The sequence below is a fragment of the Ricinus communis genome, chromosome 6 (assembly GCF_019578655.1).
Source record: "Ricinus communis isolate WT05 ecotype wild-type chromosome 6, ASM1957865v1, whole genome shotgun sequence".
Lineage (NCBI taxonomy): Eukaryota > Viridiplantae > Streptophyta > Magnoliopsida > Malpighiales > Euphorbiaceae > Ricinus > Ricinus communis.
Window position 1 is genome coordinate 11000240 of NC_063261.1, and position 24515 is coordinate 11024754.

The 24515-nt window shown below is 30.9% G+C and overlaps 2 protein-coding genes and 1 long non-coding RNA gene across 8 annotated transcripts; 1 reads left to right on the forward strand and 2 right to left on the reverse strand.

The window, feature by feature from the left end:
- The first annotated feature begins 6659 nt into the window (after nucleotides 1–6659).
- On the forward strand, nucleotides 6660–10795 carry LOC8287551. Its single transcript, XM_015715544.3, has 7 exons — nucleotides 6660–7014; nucleotides 7107–7280; nucleotides 7372–7464; nucleotides 7812–7880; nucleotides 9572–9778; nucleotides 9874–9999; nucleotides 10505–10795. Exons 1-7 carry the CDS (start codon nucleotides 6733–6735, stop codon nucleotides 10655–10657), a joined length of 1104 nt encoding a protein of 367 aa, XP_015571030.1. The 5' UTR covers nucleotides 6660–6732; the 3' UTR covers nucleotides 10658–10795.
- LOC107260812 lies at nucleotides 10317–14259 on the reverse strand. Of its 3 annotated transcripts, none has more exons than XR_007216467.1 (3): nucleotides 13230–13855; nucleotides 12664–12719; nucleotides 10317–11544 (listed from the first exon to the last, which is right to left on the reverse strand). It is a non-coding gene; the product is annotated as an uncharacterized LOC107260812 (long non-coding RNA). The 3 variants fall into 3 exon arrangements; XR_007216465.1 differs by having other exon boundaries at nucleotides 10317–11559; XR_007216466.1 differs by lacking the exon at nucleotides 12664–12719 and having other exon boundaries at nucleotides 10317–11559; nucleotides 13230–14259.
- Nucleotides 14260–16875: 2616 nt separating this feature from the next.
- On the reverse strand, nucleotides 16876–21903 carry LOC8287550. 4 transcript variants are annotated; one of them, XR_001534813.3, is made up of 9 exons: nucleotides 21425–21903; nucleotides 20505–20678; nucleotides 20339–20431; nucleotides 20190–20258; nucleotides 19821–20027; nucleotides 19376–19501; nucleotides 18820–18982; nucleotides 17836–17955; nucleotides 16876–17389 (listed from the first exon to the last, which is right to left on the reverse strand). XR_001534813.3 is itself a non-coding variant. In XM_015715541.2 (8 exons), the coding sequence occupies exons 1-7, from the start codon at nucleotides 21683–21685 to the stop codon at nucleotides 18827–18829; spliced, it is 1086 nt and encodes a 361-aa protein (XP_015571027.1). In that variant the 5' UTR covers nucleotides 21686–21903; the 3' UTR covers nucleotides 16876–17389; nucleotides 18820–18826. The 4 variants fall into 4 exon arrangements, 3 of the variants coding, with proteins under 3 accessions (XP_015571027.1, XP_015571028.1, XP_002513206.1); XM_015715541.2 differs by lacking the exon at nucleotides 17836–17955; XM_015715542.3 differs by lacking the exon at nucleotides 16876–17389 and having other exon boundaries at nucleotides 17602–17955.
- Between the last annotated feature and the right edge of the window lie 2612 nt (nucleotides 21904–24515).

Here is a 24515-nt window from a genome sequence, read left to right on the forward strand (position 1 = left end):
CCTCCTTTGTGGTTGTTGTATAGGTCGCAATCTTCATTCTGGTTTTTCTGCTCTTTTTACGGTCGTGACATATTCTGTCACAGGCACAACCACTTCAAAATTTGATATCTTGAGCTCTATAACTTCAAATGATGAACCGTCATTAGTTTTAGAAACTATTATCAGTCTATAATAATTTTGTAGTTTTAAACAACTCCAAAATCATCCATTTGTATTGCTCATCTAGTCATGACAGTTTGAATGTACTTCGGTATTTCAGTCATTTCACCTTCCATACACCTTGGGTTAATGCAAGACCTTTTGCATAAGAAACTAGACTTCCACAACTATAAATCTATAGAAATTCATGCTTAAAATTCGAGTTTAGAATTAATAACACTAATATTTTATCTTTTATGAACCAATCTGACAGGTTAAGAATCATTTACTTAAAAATTTAAATTTTTCTTTTCTAATCTCCAAAAATTATACCAATTTTTTTCAAAAACTAGATTGAAAATTATACAGTTTATTCTTCAAACTCCAACCAATCGTTTTTGTTCCATGAAGATATCCTTGATCACATGGGTTTCTTGGCTCCACATGATCTTTGCATTACCCTTATATGCTCTATAGATCTTTTCATTTCTATTGTTTTATGATCTCATTTTAATCTTCATGTTTACTCAAGTTTTTTTTAAGTTCTTAACTCTTTAGTCCATCTTTATGTTCATCATTCTTCTATTAATTACTATGAGTCAATAATTAACCTACTAATAATCACAACACTAAACAAAATTCTTAGTAGTAATATTTTTCATCAACACAATCACATATGAAATCTTAGAGTTAATAAGAATTATTAAATATAATTATTAGTATTATTCATAATATTACCATCATTATTTTGTTATTGTTTTAAATACTATATTACCACTTATTTGGAGGCCTGAGATGTAATGATTGTGTTTGAATGACAAGTTATGATGCGATTTTGGGTTGATATTATCACATAATGTACTACCTAATAACCTACACGATGGTATCAAAGATTGAGATATTATTATGATATGATTTTTTACCTCGATTCAAGAATAGCTCTATAGGCTTATATTCGGGAGATTGTTTGGCATTGTTGGAGATAAGCTCTGCAGCTAGAGAGTTATCACATTTGGCCGCCAACACCTTTGACAAGAGGCTAGGTTGGAGTTAAGGTCTCTGTTTGAGGAGTTACTCATCAAGGCATTTGTCCTCTTATTTGCTTGATGTGTCTATACTAGCTATATTAAATTATATGGTATTAACTTACTCTCAAGACTAACAATTGCAAATAAATTTTTAGGTGAAAGTTAGGACCTTCTCAGCTACTTCATTTTGTCAGTTCACTTTCTTCTCTTATAGGGCTTCAGTGTATTTACATTTCCTCTATATATTTTTATATTCAAATTTCTAGATATTTCGCAAAATGGTATAAGATTATATTAGAAATTTTAACTTATATTTGATATATATTGTGACTTTTAATTAAATATTATGTGATAATATTGAATTGATATTTAATATCAGTATGGTAAATAGAAGATGTTTATTATGATAGTTATCGTTGAGGTTATTGATACATGATTTGATATTATTATTAAAATTAGACTTGCTATAGATTTTAATAGCTTTGTACCTATCCATTCTCTATCTTCAATCATGGTCCTCTAATTTGGATTGTGACACCAAGCATTTAAAACGATGCTAAAAAATACAAAAATTAGAAAATTAAAATAAGAAAATATACTATTCAAGAAAAGGCATTTTATTTAGCTATACTCCAATGACTCTTTTTATTTTCTCTTTACAAAACTCAATAAACTATTCTAAAATTTTATTTTTTAGAGATAATTGTTATATTTATGAGATAAATTCTAAACTGATTAATTTTAAATTGGTCTTTATTCTCATTTTATTTTTTTAGTGTTGATTTATTATAACACATATTGATATTTTTTAATTTTTTAGAAAATCTAATTTTGCTAATACATTATTATTTTTATTTAAATATTTAAGAGACATTGATGGTAAGAAGTTTAGTGACATTGAATTTGTTTTTTGTTAGAAAAATCTTTTACTAATGGACTGTTACGTCATTCTTTTCATATGTATATTTAAAAGATATTAACAACATAGAGTTTAACTGAAATCAGAATTTTGAGTATTTAATAATACAAATTCAAGATTCTAACTTTAGTTATACTGGTCAAATGTCCTAATAATTTATTTACGTTTAACCCATTCGTCGTATAACTTACTGTATATCTTTATTTTAGTAGAGTATTATTTAAATCAGGACTATTAAATTGAAGTGTTATATATTATTTATTTAGAGATTTGGTCATGTCACGACCCCACCCGTGGGCCCGTGACCGGCACTAGGGAATAGGTAGGCTTAAGGCCACCGAAACCCGTAGTAAGCCTGACACTCACTGATTTAAACAAATCTCATCTCAAATTAATATTATTAAAACCACAAATTATTTTAATAGTTACACTTTACAAAATTACTTCGGTCTACCAGAAAAACTAGGCGAGACCCGAAGCTCAGAAAATTTACAACTTATACATCTACTAATTACTACTGCGGAGAATTTAAGATTTACCAATTTACATACCAAATCAAATACATCACCCGATGATGAAGGAGTCGGGTTACTGAATAAGAGTCGCAGGAGAACTAACAGTCACGAATATGAAAAACAGTAAAAATAAGACTGTCAGTCTCGAGAGTGAGTTAAAATCATATATCTAAAACAGTTTCAAACATTTCAATATCACATTCATTTAATTTTAAAAATAATTAATAAATCACACGAACCATACGTGTCATGTTAAGACATATGTGTCATGCCATGCTTAAACAAAAATTATTCCACATACAACGGGACGGAGTACTTCAGTATAACCCTAATCCCAACTCTAACATCTCGATTTATTTCAACACTTATGTCTCAACTAACCTCAACTCTAACATCTCAAACCTCTCATTCCAACAGGACTGGCGCCCAGAGAGCAAAGCTCGACCAGGGACCTTACCTCCAGTCCGGTCACTTAACTCTCAGCCTTAGCCTTTCGGCTCTCTTATCCAATAAGATCGCCCCGAGAGCTTAGCTCGACCGGGGACCTTACCTCCGGTCAGTCACTTAAATTTCCAAATAAGCCAGAGAGCAATGCTCGACCAGGGACCTTACTCCTAAGAACCACACTCTACTAAGCCCAGAGAGCGATGCTCGACCAGGGCAGGTCCTAATCTTTCTTTCTTAAAATTTTTACCTCTTTACCCTTTCCCTATCTCTCTCAGATTATATTGGGACACTCATCCAACTCCTATGTTCTACTGCCGTCCCATCCTGAGTCATCATGCAATATTAAAATTGGTAATAAAGGAAAAACATATTTAAATAGTAATTAAAAGCATCACGAAAATAATGATAATAATTAAATGAAAAATTAAAATTGCAAATGAATAATCACAGTAGCAAATCAAATTTTATGCATGACACGTGCATAAGCGATATATGACTTTAACTCACAGGATTGGGCGACCTCCTATCTCTGCTCCGGTGCCTCAGTTGGAGCGAGCCGAACAGACAGATCATCTAATCACGGAAAACAATTTATCAAAACGCTGAAACAATCGATCATTAATCCTAGGTCTAGACTCCTAGGACTGACTGTCTAAGAATCCCGACTCAGGAACTACCGAAAATTCGGCAGAACCTCCCCTACAACACGAACATTACCTCCCGTAAAAACGGGTCCAGGACCTGCCAGAAAAACACTCTAAATATCCAACAATTTAAACAACGGGAGTCGGGTCCCCAAACTTCACTATTTCCCGACTCCGCCACACAGAACAAAATATGAGGCAGGCAAACTGACAGACAATTATTTTTGACTCACAAAATCATCAAATACTCAATACCATCCAATAGACACAATTAAACCAAGAATTTCTAAAATTAACGGGCTAAAGATAATTACCGAGACGCTCGATCGCCGGCCGACTTTCCGGAGTCCGATCGACGATCCGAACACACCATCGAACTCACAACGGCGAAGGCGATCCACCTTCCGATTTTCCGATCTGACACCCGATCATCCGGAGAGATTTGTGGACGATCTCGACCGTCGATTCGCAAACGAAGCCCGATCGCCACGAAACCGGTGCCAATGCGAAGCTTGAGATGAGGAGAGTCGGGATACGTCCTCCGATCGTCCATCCTCCGGCCGGAGCTCGCCGGAAAAACCGGAAAATACGGGCTGCCACCACTTCGAACTCTCTCCTCCCGGCCACCAAAACCGAAGCCGCCAAAAGGAAGCTCTCCAAGGGGAGGCCGATCGCCACCGAGATCGGAAGGCCTCCGGAAGCCGACGGCCGCCACCGTCGCGATTCCGCGCCGCCGCGGCGCTCTCCTTCCGACGTCAACACCGCTTCGGCACGGCCTCCAAAGATCCGTCCACCATGGACGGCCAAGCTCTCTCTCCTCCCTTTCTTCTTCTTCTTTCTTTCTTTTCTCTCCCCGATTTCCATTCCTTTCAATATCGACATTTGACCCCTGAACTTTTCCTTATTACAATTTGGTCCCTCAACTTCCTTAATTACTTACAATTTCATCCATCAAAATTCCAATTTAACCCCCAAACTTTCCTTTAGCCTTTCAATTAAGCCCTTAACTATTTAATTTGGGCCAAAACCGAATTATTGAAAATACACAATTACAAAAATACCCCTGACCGACATATTTATTTACAAAAATACCAAGCTCACAAATTTTCATTAAAACCCCATAAAAATAACATTATACTCTCAATCCTTATTCCAAAATAAATTTCCAATTTAGTCCTAACACACAATTAAATTAAATAATCAATTTCCAACTTAAAATTTAATACTACTAATCAATTATAATACCAATTTTCCCAAAATTCTTTTATAAAAACATCCTTTATAATTTCTTCCAAAATTTTTCAATATATAATTTTACTTATATAAATATGCATTTGGAAAAATTTGAATAACCAAAATATAATCATTTCTCAAATAGTTTACTTAATTACTCCTTAAAAATCAAACTAATTGGATATGAAAAATAACTCATTTATTTATCTAACATGAACATTCAAAATTTGTATTTAAATCATTCCAATTAAACCGAATAAAAATAAAGCTAAAATTAACTTAAATAAAAACTCATTATTAAATATATAAAAAATTTCGGGTGTTACAGGTCAAATATACAAGTCAATTTTTGTGTCTTTTTATATTATATTAAATTCTTTTAAATTTATATAAACTAACTATTATTCCTTCGCATTACTCAGAGTACTAAACTAGTGATTTACAATATAATTCAATCATTAAACTTGTCATCAAGTATTGAATTTATTCAAAATTAATTTTATCATCAAATTAGAGTAAAATATTATTTATAAAACAAGTTAGTTTTATCATTTAAAATAATTAATTAATATTTTTTTACTTGCTCCAGATTTTTTATTTCTAATAATATTTGATCTAAATAAAATTTGAACACTTTAAAACTATTTATATTTACAACAATATTATTAAATTGCAATATAATTTAGTTTTAGTTATTAACATAAAATAAATATGTTCTAGTTAAGAAGTACTTTGTTATTATTTTTATTATACACTATAATTAATCTATATTAAAAATAAAAGTTAAATTTAATATTCATATTTTAATATAGTCAAATAATCTAGACACCAATTAGTTTTATAAAAAAAATATTAAAATTGATAAGTCAACTATGAGTAAAGAAGATCATCCGTAAGAAAATCAACGTCACTAACATTAATGAATGTCTATCTACATTCGCTAGACACTTGAATGAGCCAACTTGTATAATCTCGTAGGTTAAATATGAAGTTTTGTATCAACCATTCAAATAATATGAGTAAATTTTTCTAGTATAGTTTTAGTTTTAGTAATTAATGAAAATAATTTAATTATTTATTTTTATTTAATAATTTAATATTAATATACATCAATTTAATAATATGTTTTAAAAAAAATTAATGTTTTAACACGTTTTAATTTTTCAAGAATTAAGTTATATGTTAAAAATAAAAAATAAAAGCAAGTAAAAGAATATTAATTAATTATTTTTATTGAACTTTAAAACTAATTTATTTAAAAATAAAAAAGTTATTCTATTTGGTAAAAAAATAAATGATTTTGTACAAGTTTATAATAAATAAAATTTGAATAGTAGTTAATTTTATTAAAATTTTAAAAAATAATATAATAAATAAAATATTGACTGACTTGTATATTAGATCGAGATAAATAATATTTAATACTAAACTGAAAATATCAACTCATTAGATAATTTATCATGAAAAATTATTACACAAATTTAGTATATAGACTAAAAATGATAAAAAATTGACACATATATATAAATATTTTATAATTTGATATTGCATAATTAGTAAATATTTTATTATTTAAAATTAATAGATACGTGTGGTAAGTTTTATTTATAAGTGGCATCTGCAAACAATTTTTCATTTGTTATTATTCGTACAATGACATATGTCCGTGCTACCGTGTCTTGATCGCGTAACCATGCTAACGTGCGCCGCTTTGTCAATTTAAAAACCAAATGCCAACCTCCTTTTTCTCCCGCCATAGCCTAAGGTTCTCTTGAAACAAACCACTCTCAAAACGCAAAATTACCAGAATGGAGCTACCGGTAATTGATCTTTCCCAATATTTAGAAGTTGCAGAAAAACTAAGCAATGACCCTGAGAAGTTATCGGGTCAGTTCAAGGAATTTGGACCGTGGCTTGGTGAGTTGTGCAAAGAAGTGAGTAGGATCCTGAGAGAAACTGGAGCCTTGATTATTGAGGACCCGAGATGCTCTGCTGAGGATAATGACAAGTTTCTTGACCTGATGGAGAAGTACTTTGAGAGACCGCATGACTATAAAAGGCTCCATGAGAGACCTGAATCACTTTATCAGGCATATTTTCTTTCTTTAATTTCTTTAATTACCCTGTTTAATTTCGGAAACTAACTGGATGCATGTGTGATATATGGTAATTGAGAAAACAGATTGGATCGAGCCCAGATGGACTGGAAGTACCAAGATGTGTGGTTGATGAGAATATACAAGAGAAGGTGAAAGCAATGCCAAAGGACAGCCAGCCAACATTGCCTGATGGGCCTGATCGGAAGTGGCGTTACATGTGGAGAGTTGGTCCTCCACCACCAAACACTCGCTTCAAGGTTATTTACGTTTCACATACCTGTGATTTCTCTCGTCTTACTCCTTGTAATTAATCTTCCAAATTGGTGTGTTATATTTTGTCTTCTTCAGGGATTTAATATGGAACCTCCCATTCCTGAAGGCTTTCCTGAATGGAAAGAAGTTATGGACATGTGGGGATACAAAATGGTCAATGCGGTTCTGGTAATTAAACTATTTATATTAGCTCAATTTCTCTTCTGTCGCGCTAAATTTATGGGCGAAATAATGGTATGAACTGATTTCTAAATTAAATAAAAGGAATTTAAATATATTGCTTGCTTCAATTATTAATCTATTTTATACGAAATTTTTTTAACTGAATTCAGTCTATTATATTATTTATAAATAAAATTAATTATATAATAATATATGATATTATTTATTAATTGCATTTGTATTATCAACCACTGTATTATTAATATAACTAATCAATTTTATCTAATGTGGTAGTCTACTTAACAATTTCTGTTGTAAGAGCCGTGTAACTTGTTTTCAATGTCTTTTCTCAGGCTGTAGCTGAACTTGCAGCAATTGGGTTTGGCTTGCCTAAGGACGCTTTTACTTCTCTTATGAAGCAAGTAAACTACTAAGTACTTCTGCCACAAATGTTGCTGTTTTACCTTTTTATTTTTGTCGCACATTTTTTTTTTATCATATGTTTGTTGGAGGCTAATGAATTGAAAGCTACAAAATAACAAATAGCTGTCAGTAACATCTATTATAAAAGTAGTATCTCATTTTAATATTTATTATTTTTAAAAATAAATATTTTTATTATTTGAGTTAGGGTGTCTTTAAATAGATTAAGTAAAATTAAAAAAAAACATATTTCATAGTTATGTATTTCTATACTTCAAGAGGATTATTTTTTTCGTAATAAAAAATATTTTATATTTTATCTTTCTTATATTTTAATACCCTACTATCTAATGTTATTATTATTTTAATAAAATATATCAACAAAATATTAACTTCCAATAATAAAATTATTTTGTAATCTTTTCATTTTATTTTTAATAAAATAAATTTGTTAATGAAAATAAATATTATATATTAATATTAGATTATAAAAATATTAAGTCTGAAGTAGTAAAATGTGAAGAATCAATCATAAAATATCTCCTTGTCACCAAAAGGTGCAAAAGTATATATTTTTTACTTTCCTTCAAATATTATAGATTGTTTTTATTGCCTGCTTTTGAGCACGTGTGAATTAGCACGTGATTTAACATATGTAGTACCTTTTTGCCTCCAAGTACTCGTTCTCAATTCATTATTAATGTGATTGAAGTGGATTTTAACATAAAAGATATGTGTTTGGGAAAATATTTAATGTACTTGAGGCCAGATTTACTATATTGTGCCCTTTCTTTTATTAGAAAAATGATTTTATATTTTAGAATTTATATTAATTCATCTCTTGACCATTGTATATCACCAATATCATCTTTACTGTTATAACCCATATTGTTGATGAGAAAATTAGCATATATACATCAATTTATTTTAAGGTGATGATAAATTAAATGATTTTTTTTTATAATTATGTCATCACTTCAGTAGCTTCTATTTCTATTTTATAAATATTTATAATATTATTTATATAATAACTCATTCCACTAATCATTTTTTAATACAATATCAGGATTTGATTCTAAATAAATAATAATTGATTATTTTTCTGCCGAATGTTTATATATACAACTATAAAGCGCGAAATTACTATGGAACATTATTTTGAATTTTTTGAAATATTTATTCATTTCCATACCATTTTCGCATTTAAGAATCTTTTTGAATTATTTCTGTAATTATAATTTTTAGCTTGGAAAAACATTTTGCACATTATAAGAAAATCTGTAATACTATTTTAATATACTCTGATAGTTGAATATAGTGTACACTTAAATTATTGTTTGTTATTCTTAAGATGATATAATATGAGGTTTAAAAATTATTATTATTAATAATAGTTATAAGTGGTACCTCTAAATTTTTAATATTTACACGTTCCTTTCATTCTTTTCTTTCTTATATTTTAAAAATACCATTTTTCTATATTGGTTTTCACATTTTCGCCTATTCTCTACAAAACTAATGTCAAAATATAGGCTAATATCCATACTTGTATAGGTAGTATATATTCTAATCAATGCCAAAACTTGTTTAACATAATGCATAATTCTAGTTATCCTTTTCCTCATTCATCAAGTAATTTATTCTATATATGTTCTCTAATATCATTTAATTGTGCTCCGGTTGACAACAGGGGCCACAGCTTCTTGGGCCAACGGGGAGTGACCTTAGCCAATACAGTGAAGAAGGAACTGTCTTCGCCGGATATCATTATGATACTAACTTCTTAACCATTCATGGAAGGAGTAGGTTTCCTGGTCTAAACATATGGCTCAGGAGTGGTCAAAAACTTGAAGTGAAAGTTCCTTCAGGATGTCTGTTTCTTCAGGCAGGAAAGCAGGTAATTTCTTTAACTAACGATTCTTCTGTTTCAACTTCATAAAATGGCTATTTGAACGTCATTATCATTGTTTTGACACTGGTTTTGTTTTGGAGATGGAATGGTTGACTGCAGGAGAATGCATGGCTGGGATGCATGAGGTTGTTGTCACTGACAGAACAAAGGAAGCAATTAAAAAGGCTTCCGAGCAGAATCGCAGCCTGTGGAGAGTGTCTTCAACTGTATGTGAGACCAACCTTTTAACCATATCTAAATTTAGGTTATTTCAAAAAGGCTACTATTTAAAGAGTTTATTTTTGAAAATATATTAAGAATACATACATGATTGAGATCCTACCAAGAAGTAGCACCAGAGGCAGACCCATATAAGGGCTGGTATTACTGTAGCCTAGAGTAGTTTAGGAAAAAAAATTTAAAAAAATATTATCTTTAAGTTTGTAACCCCTATTGGGAGGATAGCTTAAAAATTATTATTATAAAAATGTACTTATAATTTTACTCAAGGTAACTAAAATTCTTAGCTATGAGAAAGTAAGTATTGCGATACAATGTTTCCTTCAATAAAAATAAAGTGAATTAATTATGTTAATACAACTTAAATTTAGTAAAACTAGGACTCAAGTTTGTAATTATCCATCCACCCATTTGTTCACCAATGGATCTTATAGTTGCTGTATATAGCTTTTTTCTTTTTTTTGCCCTCTCTGATTATTTTGCCATCTGCAGCTGTTCTCAAACATTGCATCAGATGCTGTGTTGAAGCCATTAGGCCACTTTGCAGAATGCCCACTAGCCAGCAATTATCCGCCCATGTTTGCAGGAGAGTTTATGGAACAAGAGCTTTCAGCAATCAATCTGGATGGGAAAGTAGGTGCCTGATAGTTGTTATCTCATGGTTATCGGTAGGGCATGTTTTATAATAAATGTTGGGCTTAATGTAATAAGCCATTAAAAAACTTAATTAGTTACTTATGTTGTTTTGAAGCTTCAATCTATTTAAATCTTCTTATTAAACTAGCCCATTAAATCCCTCAATTAAACAACACTAGTACTGTCACGATCCAAATTGGAGATCGTAATTGCCACCAAGAAATATACAAGTATAAAACTATCGAAACCTATAATAAATCTAATACCAACAATGATCTCAAAACCTCGAAACATACATAAATATGCTCATCATATATTCCATAAGATTATATAGAATAAATTTAATAATAAATCCTCAAAGAGTAATCTATTTCATCATGTAGAATAAATTTAATAATAAATTCTAATATCAACCATACTATTCTATGGAGTATCTAGAAGTTTTGTGGATAATAAATGTAGGAAGTATATAAAAGAATTACATTGAGCCCTAAACAAGAAAGGAATAGGACTGACAAAATGATGAGATGGGAAGGTCCTAACTATCACCTGAAAAGTTTAATATACTCTAACATAGGAACTTTATTGGAATCCCTCGAATTGAACTTGCCCCCTCGGGCTTGAAAACTCTATGTTGCCTGCAACTGCTCCTGATGATGAACCAAGAGCTGCTCTAAGGCTTTTTGCACTCTACTCATACTGGCCATAAAAACATCAATAGAAACTCCTCTAGCACTGCGAAACTCTTGAGCCTCACCCTGAATCTACTAGGTTGCAGCTCGAGGCCTACCTTGCCTCTTAGTGTCCTATGCATGTGTTGGTGGAGTAGACTAGATAGAGACATAATCCTGGACCTATTGGGCTGCTGCTATTGTAGCTACAACCACTCTAGCCCTCTGTATAGCAAAAGGCTGAAAATAAGGAGTAAAGTATCAAAACAATCATAGATATTCTAATAGAAAATGTTGAAATTAGAATTAATCAAAACTAACAAGGAAGATCCTAACTTTTTAGCACTGAGAAAGCTAACCTAGGCCGAAGGAAATATAAACCTAGGCTCTTACACCAACATTATCACGATCCAAACTAGGAGACTGACAGACGTTATGGAATGGGTAGCATAAAGCTACCAAAGACCATATTAAACCTAACTTCAATAATAACCTTTATGCATGCATAAATGTGCTCAAATCACAGTTGTAATATAACACTCAAATAGTATTCTATTCCATCATATAGAGTAAATTTAATAATAAATCCTAACCATATTATTCTACATAGTATTTAGAAGTCTTGCAAATAATAAATATAGAAAAGTATAAATTACATTGAGCCCTAAAGAAGAAAGGAGTAGGATTGACAAAATGATGAGTTATGGAGATACTAACTGTCCCCTAAAAAATAAATTGATTGTGAGTCTTAAGAGTGTAGCTAGAAAAAAAATACTTATCATGCATAATGTGTTTATAAATGCACCATGATATCATTAGAAAATTCCAATGCAGTGAGAAAAGATATCATAGCAGAATCCTAAATCTCAAATTTGTTAGCTCAAAGCTCTTTTAAACTAATAGGAACTGGCGACCACATGAGATAACTTTTCAATAAAGACTTTAATTTCTGTCCGGCCTCTTATCCAAAGTGTTTGGTGCGGAGATGAAATAACTTTCCAATAAAGAATCTTACTTCTAGGAATGCCAAAAAGTCTCCCAAATATAAGCCTAAAGAGTCATGTTGAATCAAGGCCGCCTATAACATATATCTAATTTCATAATATCAATAATGATTACTAGAGTACACGTAATTCTATAATGTTGCCTGTCTCATTCCAATATCACATTACATCAATCCAATAGCACAGTATAATATCAATATCTCTAGCATCAACATCAATAAAGTTTAAAGAAACTTATTTTCTTCAAAAGAAGTATATATATTCAAAATTTAAATGACGAGTCTAGGAAAAGCAGATTCTCAGTTAGCTATTTTTTTTTAGCACAGTGGTGCCTACTCACCATGTTTATCGTCCTCGTTCTCGTTCCAATAAGTAATTATCTATGCGACTTCAGACCTAGTCGGGGATCAATCGATAACAATGATGATAATGAGTAATTATAATGCAGAATGCTAGCAAATATAGTGCAATTATTTAGTATGTATATCAACTCACATCCTATTAAAATTCTATTTACAGTTCCATTGAAATTAGTCAAATTTTATCCCGTAATTCGACAAAACCAGCTAACTTAAATTTATAATCACTAACAAATACCTAGAGCCACCGATCTAAAATTATTATCCAAAATTAACTCAATATTAATCAATTGTTGAATTATATAATCGAATGAGAAATTAAATATTAATTAATTCTCAATAACCTCGATATCATTTATCGTCCAAACAAAGTCTTTCACTATAATAAATCACTCAATTATCCTTAATTATTCAATTAAGCTCTAAATTTTAAATTAAATTCTAATTATCCATAATTAATAATTAAATATGAATTCTAACTATATAAATTACTAATAACATAGTTAATTAAATAATTAAATCGAGTTCGGGTTTAAGATTATTATACCGAGCCGAGAGAATTCGAGACTATCATATGGGAGTCCTCACTCCTAAGATAAAAACAGAACTTTCACCCATCAGCATGTGTCTCAATGTCACTACGCCAGTCACTAGAAATTCCTTTTTAAGGTGATGAAAATGCGATCTCAGTATACTAACGGGAAGCCTACAATCTTATTAGGAGTGTGGATGTACAATTTTCTCCGCCTAAGAATGGCTCGAATGTGGCAGATAGAGGGCTTAAAGGTTTAGCACCGACGAAGGAAGCTCAACGGTTAAATAGCAGGGATCAAGCTGGTCTTCCCAATCCAAGGGTTTTTTGAGGCAGGAAAGTTGATTATGGCCTTAGATCAGCCAGAAAATATCACCAGGTAGGCATCCTGACGACGACAACAAGAAGCAAAAATTTCTCCCTCTCCTTTCCCTATTATTTGATCTTTTTTCATGAAACAAGTTGCAAAAGGAAGCTTGTGACATTGAGGAGACCTATGTAGGAGTTTGATGTTGAACAGTAGCCGAAATGGAAGAACGGAGGATGGATGTGCGGCGAGGGTTGATAGAGGGTGTCAAGGAGAGAGAAAGTGAGAGAGGGACTGAGGTGCTATTTTGCAACAGGGGAGATTATTGTTATACTCCTTATATTTTATCTGCTACAGTAACCCCTAAATCCTTAAGGGCAATTCTATAATTTTACTAAATTTTGTATATAAACATAAAATTAAACTTTTGATTTACAATACTCGAATTGAATAAGTATATTTCATTAATTATATTGAGTCAAATAAATATTTATTGATTAAATTGGATTAAAATTAAAAAAATTAAAACAAAAAAAAAAAATATGTAAAATAATTATTTATAGACTAAATTCACTTAAACAAAAATAAAATAATATGTCTACATTAAGATAACTAGTCAATTGAGAATTCTGAATGGATAAAAATGTGTGCCAATATGCAAATTTAACATCGAAAAATGGTAATTGATTAAGTTTAAATATTTAGTTTATTATAAAAGAAATACGTTAAACATCCAATTTTGATTTGTATAACTTTTGCTCACCAAATGTTTTTATAAAATTATTTTGTTAATAAAGAAAAGCAATCTAAAAACATTAAGGAAAATCTTATAAAAGCATTATATGTCACATTAAATTGGCAAAAATTATATAAATTAAAGTCGGCTATGCAGTATTCGTTATTATAAAAATGTATATTTATGGTTACTAAGGTGTTCAAACCGAATCCGTTTATTTTGTTGATATTAGTAGTTGAAGAGATAGTGAGACCCAACATATTTAGTAGGATGTAATGAAGCATGTAATGGAATCACCATTATATTAATTAAACTGTTAATTTTTCCATCGAATTTGGAGTTAATGGACAATTCACTTATATTTTAATTTTCTGACCAATTTACCTAGTAACTTGTAAAAAATGGTCAATTCACCCTAATCAAAAAATTTAATCCATAAAAGAATTTAATTTGGTCCTTAAACTTTATAACAAATGTTAAACTATATATAAATAAAAATTTATTGAGTTATAATAAATTATTTAACTTTAACATAATTTAATTATAATACCTAACACAAATAATTAAATAATATATGTGGGTGGCGGTTTCGGGCATGCACCCAGATTTCTTTAGTGACTACAGTACTGTAAGGCTTTTCAACCTAATCGGGAATATGCTAATTAGTCACTGAGACTAGCGCAAAGATGGAGATCATCACTCAAGTAATTACTAAGACACTTTTACTAATGAGTGACTTCTCAGATTCCATAAGAAAACTTAAGCACAAAGTCCAGCAATGGATCCGGAAGCCAATTTCCTTATTTGTATATATTAGTTTTTAAATTTATTGTTTAACAAAATATTCCCTATAAATGCAAGCATTTTATACACAAGCATATAAAATAACACACAATTCCCTAAGTATAGCCCATTTTATTCAAGCTCAGCCCGTATTTAAGTTGTTAATCTAATTTTACTAACTAATTATGTATAAGGCCCACATATTCTAGCCCAATTACATGTGATACTCATTGAGTTCCACCCTTTAAGCCTATTACACTACTTGTTACGAGAAGACCTATTTATTGTAATCTCAACTCTAACTAAACATGTTAAAACCTACATGTGATACTCTTTACAATCATAACTATTTATAATATATTTATTTTTATATTTATTTTTATTAATATAATTTAACCACTTTCAACCACCACTACCAACCACCATAATCCGGTGATTGAATTCTAACCTTTGTTGATCCAACCATTGCGTGGTATTTTAAGTTTGCAAAAATCCACTTGATATATAGTAGGCTAAATTTTCTCATAAAATTCTATTTTATAATATTTGATAAAGTCAATATTATATAAAATTTTAATAAAACATATTAATGGTTTTAATGTGGTTATAGAATAATTTATTATAATATTAAATATTAATTAAATAAATGTATAGTATTAAATGTATTATAATATCAAATATTAATTAAATAAAATAATATTATAAAATATTTATTAAAATAAAGTGACAGCTAAATATAATACAAGAATTGGTGATTATATAATACTATTAATTTACTTTTTATCTATTATATTTTCTTATTAATTTTTATGATCATTAAATTTTAAAGTTATTAAAATAGAATAATAATATTAACTAAAAGAAAATAATAGCTAAATACAATTATTTTTTATAATATAATATATTTATAATTAAAATAAGATATTTTAAGCTAAAAATTTAAATATAAAATTATCAATAATTACAGATTAGGACAAGCAAAATTGCTAATTATATGCTAAAGCCAGTGACACCATTTGGTAAAATAATATTTAAAAAAAAAAGGGAAAGGTACAAATACACTCTTAACATTTGGCGCGAAGAGCACATAGGCCCTTATTTTATTTTTTTGGCGCAAAAAGAATACATTATTAACTTTTAGCTGCATTATATACCTTTGTCTAAACGGTCCTGTGATACATAAATTAACACTAGTTTCCTTAGATGATATGGCAACCAATTGACCATTGTAGGACATATCCTAAAAACTGAGAATGTCTAACATTAGTAAAAGAAAGCAAATAACTCTTAAGAAAATGGAATAATTTGGCCACTAATTTTGACATCCGGACTCAATTTAATCCTTTTCTAAATTTATGAATTTTTAGTCCAAAATTTTATATATTTGACTATTTACTTTAAAAAAGAAAATAAGAGAGTGAGAACTTAAAAATAAGAAATAAATTAAAAAATTTATAATAATATTTAAAATTATTTTATAGTTTTAGTATAATTAGACAATAAGTAGTTATTACCACCATTATTCTCACCGAACCGTTCTTACCTTGCTGCCTTCGGCACCACCACTGCAGTAAATATCTTTTTCACCGTCATTATTAAGAAAAAGAACAATAAAAACACTGAAAAATAGCAATAATTATTTTCTTTATTATATTTTATTTAAATATCAATATATATCTTTTAATTTAAATAATTTAATTTAATATAAAAAATTAATATTTTTATTTTTATTGTATCTACTATCTTTTTAGAGAGTATGTAACTCACTCTCTTATTTTTATAAAAAATAAAACTAATTTTAGTTAAATATGTAAAGATTTGGATTAAAATGTCTATAAATTTAAAGAAATGATTAAACTGAGCTTGATCAATAAAACCAGCTTCAAAAATATCCCAAAGGTCCTCTCCTCCTCTCCAAGGCAGCTGCCATAACAGCACTTTTATTACACTTAAACTCTGAATGTAATCCAGAAAAATGGAAAATGAAATGGCAGAGCCTCCTCCAGACACACCTAACAACGTCATCTCCGAGTAATCCTCATCGGAAATCGATCTCACTCTCTCCCCAACTCAACCAAAAACCCATATTACCAACAATCCCCTGTTTTTGACTCTTAAGGAGATAATTACTCCGAACAACCCTTAAATCCCAATTCTACAGAGATCCAACTGCTCCATCACCCAAGAAACGACGCCGTAGGAAACACTGTTTCACCGAAATCAATGTTAATCCTTCTTACTGTCGTCACAAGATTGTTTCTTCAACGAAGCATTGTTTGCGATTTCATTTAGCGAAGAAGAAACTGAAGCAAATATTCTGTCTACAATTGATGTTGAAGCAAATATTGTCTGCAATTGATGTCGAAGCAAAATTTCAAAAATATGTTGCACGAAGAGGGAAAAGGAAATTACAAATGCAGCAAAGAGAAGTGAATTTTATGATCCAACCACGTCATTCAAGTACATTTAATCAGGAATCTGTTGTCTTTGCTTTGTACGAATTGAATTTTCTTATGGGTGTTACCACCAAATATTATATAATAATCATTAAACCAAGCTCATGAACTAAATGGTGGAATAAGAATATTAATTAGAAGTAACGATTCTATTCTTATTTATTTTATTCTTTAAGAATTGTTCTATTAAGTACCTATTTTATTCGATAAACTAAACATGGCCTAAATGTTTTAATGTAATATAAGAAAAGAAAAATTGGGCTATTAACCTCTTGTAATTAACCCAAAGAAAAACGAAACAATGAGAAATTCTCCCATTTCAAATGAAAATCATCTTACTTTGAGAAGGACCAACTGAATCATCCATAGCCCTAAAGATCCAATTTTGAAGCCCAATGCTCACTTGACCCATTCGAGTTTAGTAGCAGGCTTCACCGAGAGGAGTAGGGGTTACAAGCCCTGCAGAGTGTAACAACTGTATATAAGAAAGTGCCACCATCCCTCTTCTTAATCCTCCAGAGGCATGAGGCAACCAAGCCACAATGGCCCCAACTCCAAATTTGCATTTATCAGTAAAATTCTTCTACTTGGGAAAAAATCCAGACATGATTTAACTCTACTTGATTTGTAAGCGCATCCTTCTTATAGTAGCACATGCCATTGCACATAATATTCCTCACCTAACATTCACTGATCATGCCATTTCAATGTCGACCCTGATTTTGATCTAAAACCAGGTACAAAACTTCTGTTACGACAATCAAACTTCATGAGTATTTCACGCAACTCCAATGCTTCTTTCGCAGTTGCTTGTCCTTGAATTTTAAAACAAGACTCAAGTTATAACTGATTTGATAGGGCAGATAACTGGCTAGAGAAGGGAGGTTTTGAAAAGAAATGCTGGTACATGCTAAGATATGGCTCGAGTTCTCTAGATTTCTTTTTGGGCAGTGTCAGTTGATTAGCTTGGTCCAGTAGGAGCTGTTAGTTATTAGTATTAGTAAAGGGATGGGGGATTCCAATTGCGGTGAATAATGCACCACAACTTTTTGGGGAGGGTGAGTGCTAAAACTAGACCCATTGAGCCACCAAGCTAGAGCCTGGTGTTAGTTTTCAAGATTTACATAAGCGCACTGGTAAGCTTCACATTGAATTCGGAAGGACATGCGGAACATCATGAATATTGATTAATTACATGCTAAGATGTGCATGGCTTATTAAATATCCTTAACTCAGCCCCCCCTTCATCACTGCAATAAATCAATGCATAAGATGCTGTTTGCATCTTCGGAACAACAATAACTCATGACAGTTACCACTTACAGAGTTATCAGGATTCCCCTTTATTTCCTTTTAGATTGATAACAGCAAGTTCTTGTTCAACAAATTCTCCTGCACAAATAGGAGGATATTTGCTGGCAAGTGGGGATTCTGCAAAGTGGCCTAAAGGCTGCAAAACAGCATCTGACGCTATGTGTGCAAAAAGCTACAAAAAATAAAAGGGTGAAAGAACATGTAAGTATAAACTGAGTGCAAAAAACGTTAGTATATAATGTTTTCGGCACAGTTGGTTGGAAATAAATTGAGAATGACTGGATGTCTAGCCTGGAAATAATTTCAATTCAACTTCTGAGAAAATAAAATATAATTTATGGTAATTGTGCAAATTAGATTTGAAATGGAAATTTTCCCACATAACTTGTAGTTATTTGGATATTAAAATGTTATAAAATAAGTTTGCGGTTCTTTGTATAGAAAAAAAGAAAAACAGAATTCTATTTCAAAAAATGCATTTCATTTCCAGATTGAACCAAATGAGCCCAAAAAGAAGAAGGCAGTAAGGTTTGTAATGCTCGAACACGGTGAGTGCTTCACTTACTGTTGAGGAAACTCTCCATAGGCTGAGGTTTTGTTCGGATGCTAGTTTGATTGCATCAGTTGTTCTCTTTGTGACAACAACTTCATGCATGCCAGCTATGCAATCACCTGCAGTTAACCACTCTATCTGCAAATAAAAAGTGCAAAATTATTCGGAAAAAAATAGCATTAAAATCAAAAGCTATATACTATATTACAACAAGATATTTTTCAAGATGTAGGTAGATGTGGGTCAAGTGGTCAAATAATAAAATGTGTTTACAATCTATGGACACACCATCATATAATAAATGGCAAGGCAAGGTATTTATGTTCCACAAACAAGGTACCTGATGTACATCTTCTTTGCTTCCTAAAGGAAGCTAGTAGAATAGATTATTAACTAGTAAAACAAACGCAAATATTCTCAATGATAACCAATAAAGTATCAATTATTATGCTCTTACCTGCTTCCCTGTCTGAATGAGGAGACATCCAAGAGGAACCTTTACTTCTACTTTCTGTCCATTCCTTAGCCAAATGTTAAGACCGGGGAATCTACTTCTGCCATGAATTGTTAAAAAATTAAGGTCATAATGATAGCCAGCAAACACAGTGCCTTCTTCGCCATAGCAGCGGAGGTCACTCCCTGTTGGTGCAAGAAGATGCGGCCCCTAGAGGTTAAGAGGAAGAATTGTCATTTTGTAAGACTTGAACTAAACAAAGAATTCTAATGGAGATAATTAGAGTTTGATACGTGCTATGCCTAATAAGATACACCAGGGACAAATGATAAAAAGAGAGAAACCAAGGTCAATCAACAAAATAGCTTTTACCTGTTTCATCAGCGAAGTAAATGCATCCTTGGGCAGACCAAAACCAATTGCTGCCATTTCAGCTACCGCCTGAATAAAATATGACATGTCATTTCAAGATATACTCTAAACAACCAGCTGCATGAAACAACCCCAAATTCGGGGCTTACCTCTATTGCAGATATCATTTTGTGTCCCCATGAGTCCATGGTTTCTTTCCATTCTGGGAAACCCTCAGGTACTACAGGTTCCGAATTAAGTTCCTAAAAGAGCATAACAATTAGCAAATGACAACTACAGGATGAAAAATTTAAAGGCGATGGAAAGATCCAATACCTTAAATCGGGTGTTCGATGGCCGAGAACCTACTCTCCACATGTATCGCCACTTGCGATCAGGTCCTTTCGGAGTGGATGGTTGGAACTGTTTGGGCATTGCTTTTAATTTCTCTTGCATTTCTTCATCAACCAGGCTTCTTGGAACTTCTACTCCTTCAGGGGTCACTCCAACCTGTTATCTCCATTGGCACCAGAAAAGAAATTCTTTTATTTCTCTTTTCTGTTCCTTTTTTCCAGCCTTAAAACAAACAAAACAAATGTTTGATAAACTTGGGCAATAATGCAATCATCTAAAATTGCATTCCTTAAATTGCTCAACTCAATGACATCGCTTTCCTTAAAACTTAATGAGAGCAAGGAAAAAGGTTCTTGAGCATGGTTGACGTTATCATTACACTGCAAAAATTGAAGAAACCAAAAGCTAAGGAACTACTATGATTCACAGGCTTCCAGTCGCTTCCTCTTTTCCCCTTTGGGACGCAGTGTTTCCAGAAGGTCTCACTGTTCCCAATTCTAACTAGAATAAAGTGCTCCTAAGAGCTTATCCAGACACATAGATCATCACACAGACAAAAGAGAGACATTGAATCAACTCTCTCTACCAATAATTTTAAATCATCAATGGCGTTATATAGACTGAGATCCAAATTTATTACAACAATTGGAAAATAAACAGATCATCAGAAATACTCTGATACACTTAAGATACATGGACATGTTCAAATTTCTTTAAAGACATTGTTTGGAATATATCACGCGCAAGAATTCAATTCAATTGAAGTCTTGCAGAATTCGATTCAGTTCAATCCAATCAAAATCATACTTTCACTAAACAAGACATTAAAAAAAAAAAAAACTAACTAAAAAATAAACATTTATAAAAGAATTTTAAGAAAATAAAAGAAATAATTAATAAACCTGATAATGCAAGTGAGGTCTTTCTTGAAGCTTCTTAAACTGAAGAGGAGATTCAAAGTACTTCTCCATCATATCAATAAACCGATCATTATCCTCAGAAGAGCATCTCGGATCCTTCACTACCAAAGCTCCGGTTTCTCTCAGGATCCGACTCACTTCCTTACACAATTCTTCAACTTCACCACATAGTTTGACCGGCTCGCCGCTTAGCTTATCAGCGATTTCTAGGTATCGTGTTAGATCTATCACCGGAATATCCATTTTCTTTTCTTTCTTTTTAATATTTTCTTTTTCTTTCTTTTTAATATTTTCTGTTTCCTTTTTGGGTTTTGTAAGAGAGAGAGAATGGAAAAGCGAAAGGGCTGTACTGGCGGGAGAGGGAGTGGGATTGTGCCCTTCGTGGGTTTATTATTTTTAGTATTAATACTAATGACTTATTCTACTATATCTTGGTACTAATCCATAACGATCAAAGTCGAATTATGAGCCTATTAATGAAGCAAATTCAATTAAGCAACAACTAGTACCATAGAGAAGTGGTCATAAACTAGAGAGTCTTGACCAATTTGAAAAATCATTTGATATAGTTGAAATAACTGAAATTTGAGTTGTTCGATCAAGTGAGGGAAACTCAATGGAATTCATAACTGTCTCAATGTTATTTTTTTTTCATTATTTTTGCAGAATATTCAAGAGCTAAGACCACTCTAATGCTCCTTTTCTCCATGCATAAACTGAACTAACTATTAGGATAAGCACGAAAATTAAAGCTTCTCTAAATACGGATAACCCCAATACATCAAAACTCATTGCCCATGGATAAAGAAAAACCGTTCAACATCAAAAACAATAAAAACTAGAGAAAACATATAATAACGGATTCGAAATTGTAACCAAGCATCGCCCATTGGTTCTATCCCCGATTCATAACTAGAAAGTTTCTCCGGCCCTTTGCTAATTGGGGATAAAATTCCGGAAATTAGAAATGCTAAAATAGGAATAACGCTTGATATTATTAGAAATGCCCAGAATATATCATATTCGTAAATCAGAAACATAGGCGCACTCCTATGACTGCAGAAAGTATATTAGATTAATCAAGTCGAATTGGAATGAATTCCAAACTTATCCATAATCGGTTAATCGAAATAACAATTTATTTTGATTCAATCACCCAGTTTTCTTTGTTTGCTTTGGTACATGTTTTGTTTCAAGATTTATTGACTATAATTCAGACCCATCAGATTTGCATCGCGGCTTTATTTTTTTTTTTTTTGTGAAAATCTATTAATATATGCGTAATTCTAGCCATAATTATTTCTAAAATTAAATTTAGAATGCCTTTTTCGAGAAAGAATGAAATTCATACAATAGCTATACCTATAGTAATTTACACCCCTTAAGGTTTAGAACCTATTATAAATAAGTTTTTCCTGGTCAGGTCAATAAGGTCATAAAAAAGCAATTCAATTTTTTTATCTCTTATTTTATGTGCAATGGATTTGCCTGGACTAATACATGATTTTCTTTTATTTTTTCTGGGATTAGGTCTTATACTAGGAGGTCTAGGAGTGGTATTACTTACCAACCCAATTTATTATGCCTTTTCATTGGGATTGGTTCTTATTTGTATATCTTTATTTTATATTTTATCAAACTCTCATTTTGTAGCTGCTACGCAGCTCCTTATTTATATGGGAGCCATAAACGTTTTAATTATATTTGCCGTGATGTTCATGAATGGTTCAGAATATTATAAAGATTTTAATCTTTGGACTATTGGAAACGGAGTTACTTCCTTAATTTGTACAAGTATTTTTGTTTCACTAATTACTATTATTCCAGATACGTCATGGTACGAGATTATTTGGACTACAAAAATAAATTAGATTATAGAACAAGATTTAATAAGTAATGGTCAACAAATTGGAATTCATTTATCAACAGATTTTTTTCTTCCGTTCGAATTCATTTCAATAATTCTTTCAGTTGCTTTGATAGGTACGATTGCTGCGGCTCGTCAGCAATAAATCTTTAGAATTAGTAACCCCAATCTATTTGTTCTATGTTATCACATTTATTTTCTTTCAATTCCATTTAAAGATTATTTATGTATAAATTCTTTTATTTGATCTATTATCCATATATTTCTTTGTTCTGTACTTTCGATATTCTTATTCTAGTCAATCCAATCTGTTGATGTTGAATTGTTGTTCATATTAAAATAAATCGAAATTGATAAGGAGTTGGTCAATGATGCTCGAACATGTACTCGTTTTGAGTGCCTATTTATTTTCTATCGGTATCTATGGATTGATCACGAATGGAAATATGGTTAGAGCCCTTATGTGCCTTGAACTTATACTGAATGCAGTTAATATAAATTTCGTAACATTTTCTGATTTTTTTGATAGTCGCCAATTAAAGGGAAATATTTTTTCAATTTTTGTTATAGCTATTGCAGCAATAGCTATCGTTTCGTATGTGTATATATATATATATATATATATATATATATATTTATTTATATTAGTAGGATAAATTATTAATATAATAAATTAATTAAAATTTCAATTTTGATAATTATATTAATAAAAATAGGTTAAAATAATTATAAATATTTAAATTAAAACAGAATTAATACTGATATTAGAAATAATTTAAATTATTGACAGCAATTGATATAAGATTTAAAGGTCTAACATCAATGGAATAATTTACTTTGTATAGTATTTTTATAAAATTACTATCGTTTATTATATTATTTAAAATTTAATAATTTATTAATATAATTGAATACATATTAAGCTATTCGTACAAACAAAACGGATCTAAAGTTTAGAATTCGTTATGTCGATATTTAGAAGGTGAACTTGGCAAAACTATGAACGGAACCATTAGCAAAAAATTGCAAGCTTTTCGTCTGTATTTGTTGTCATCTCTCATCAATTTGCAGTAGAATTGAAGCCATAGTTTACCGCTCCTAGTCTTCCCAGTGTATTTCCTTTTCAAATATCACAAACAAATATATATATATATATATATATTAATTTTGATATCTAAAATCTTTTATATTTAATTTTTATTATAT

Bases quoted from the DNA above. Each gene is read 5' to 3' on its own strand.
- LOC8287551 (XM_015715544.3), top strand. From the start codon at position 6,733: ATGGAGCTACCGGTAATTGATCTTTCCCAATATTTAGAAGTTGCAGAA. The intron at 7,281-7,371 runs GTTATTTACGTT...TGTCTTCTTCAG, and splicing joins CACCAAACACTCGCTTCAAG to GGATTTAATATGGAACCTCC. The intron at 10,000-10,504 runs GTATGTGAGACC...TGCCATCTGCAG, and splicing joins TGTGGAGAGTGTCTTCAACT to CTGTTCTCAAACATTGCATC.
- LOC8287550 (XM_015715541.2), bottom strand. From the start codon at position 21,685: ATGGATATTCCGGTGATAGATCTAACACGATACCTAGAAATCGCTGAT. The intron at 20,679-21,424 runs GTTTATTAATTA...TGGAGATAACAG, and splicing joins GACCTCACTTGCATTATCAG to GTTGGAGTGACCCCTGAAGG. The intron at 20,259-20,338 runs GTAAGCCCCGAA...TATTTTATTCAG, and splicing joins AAATGATATCTGCAATAGAG to GCGGTAGCTGAAATGGCAGC.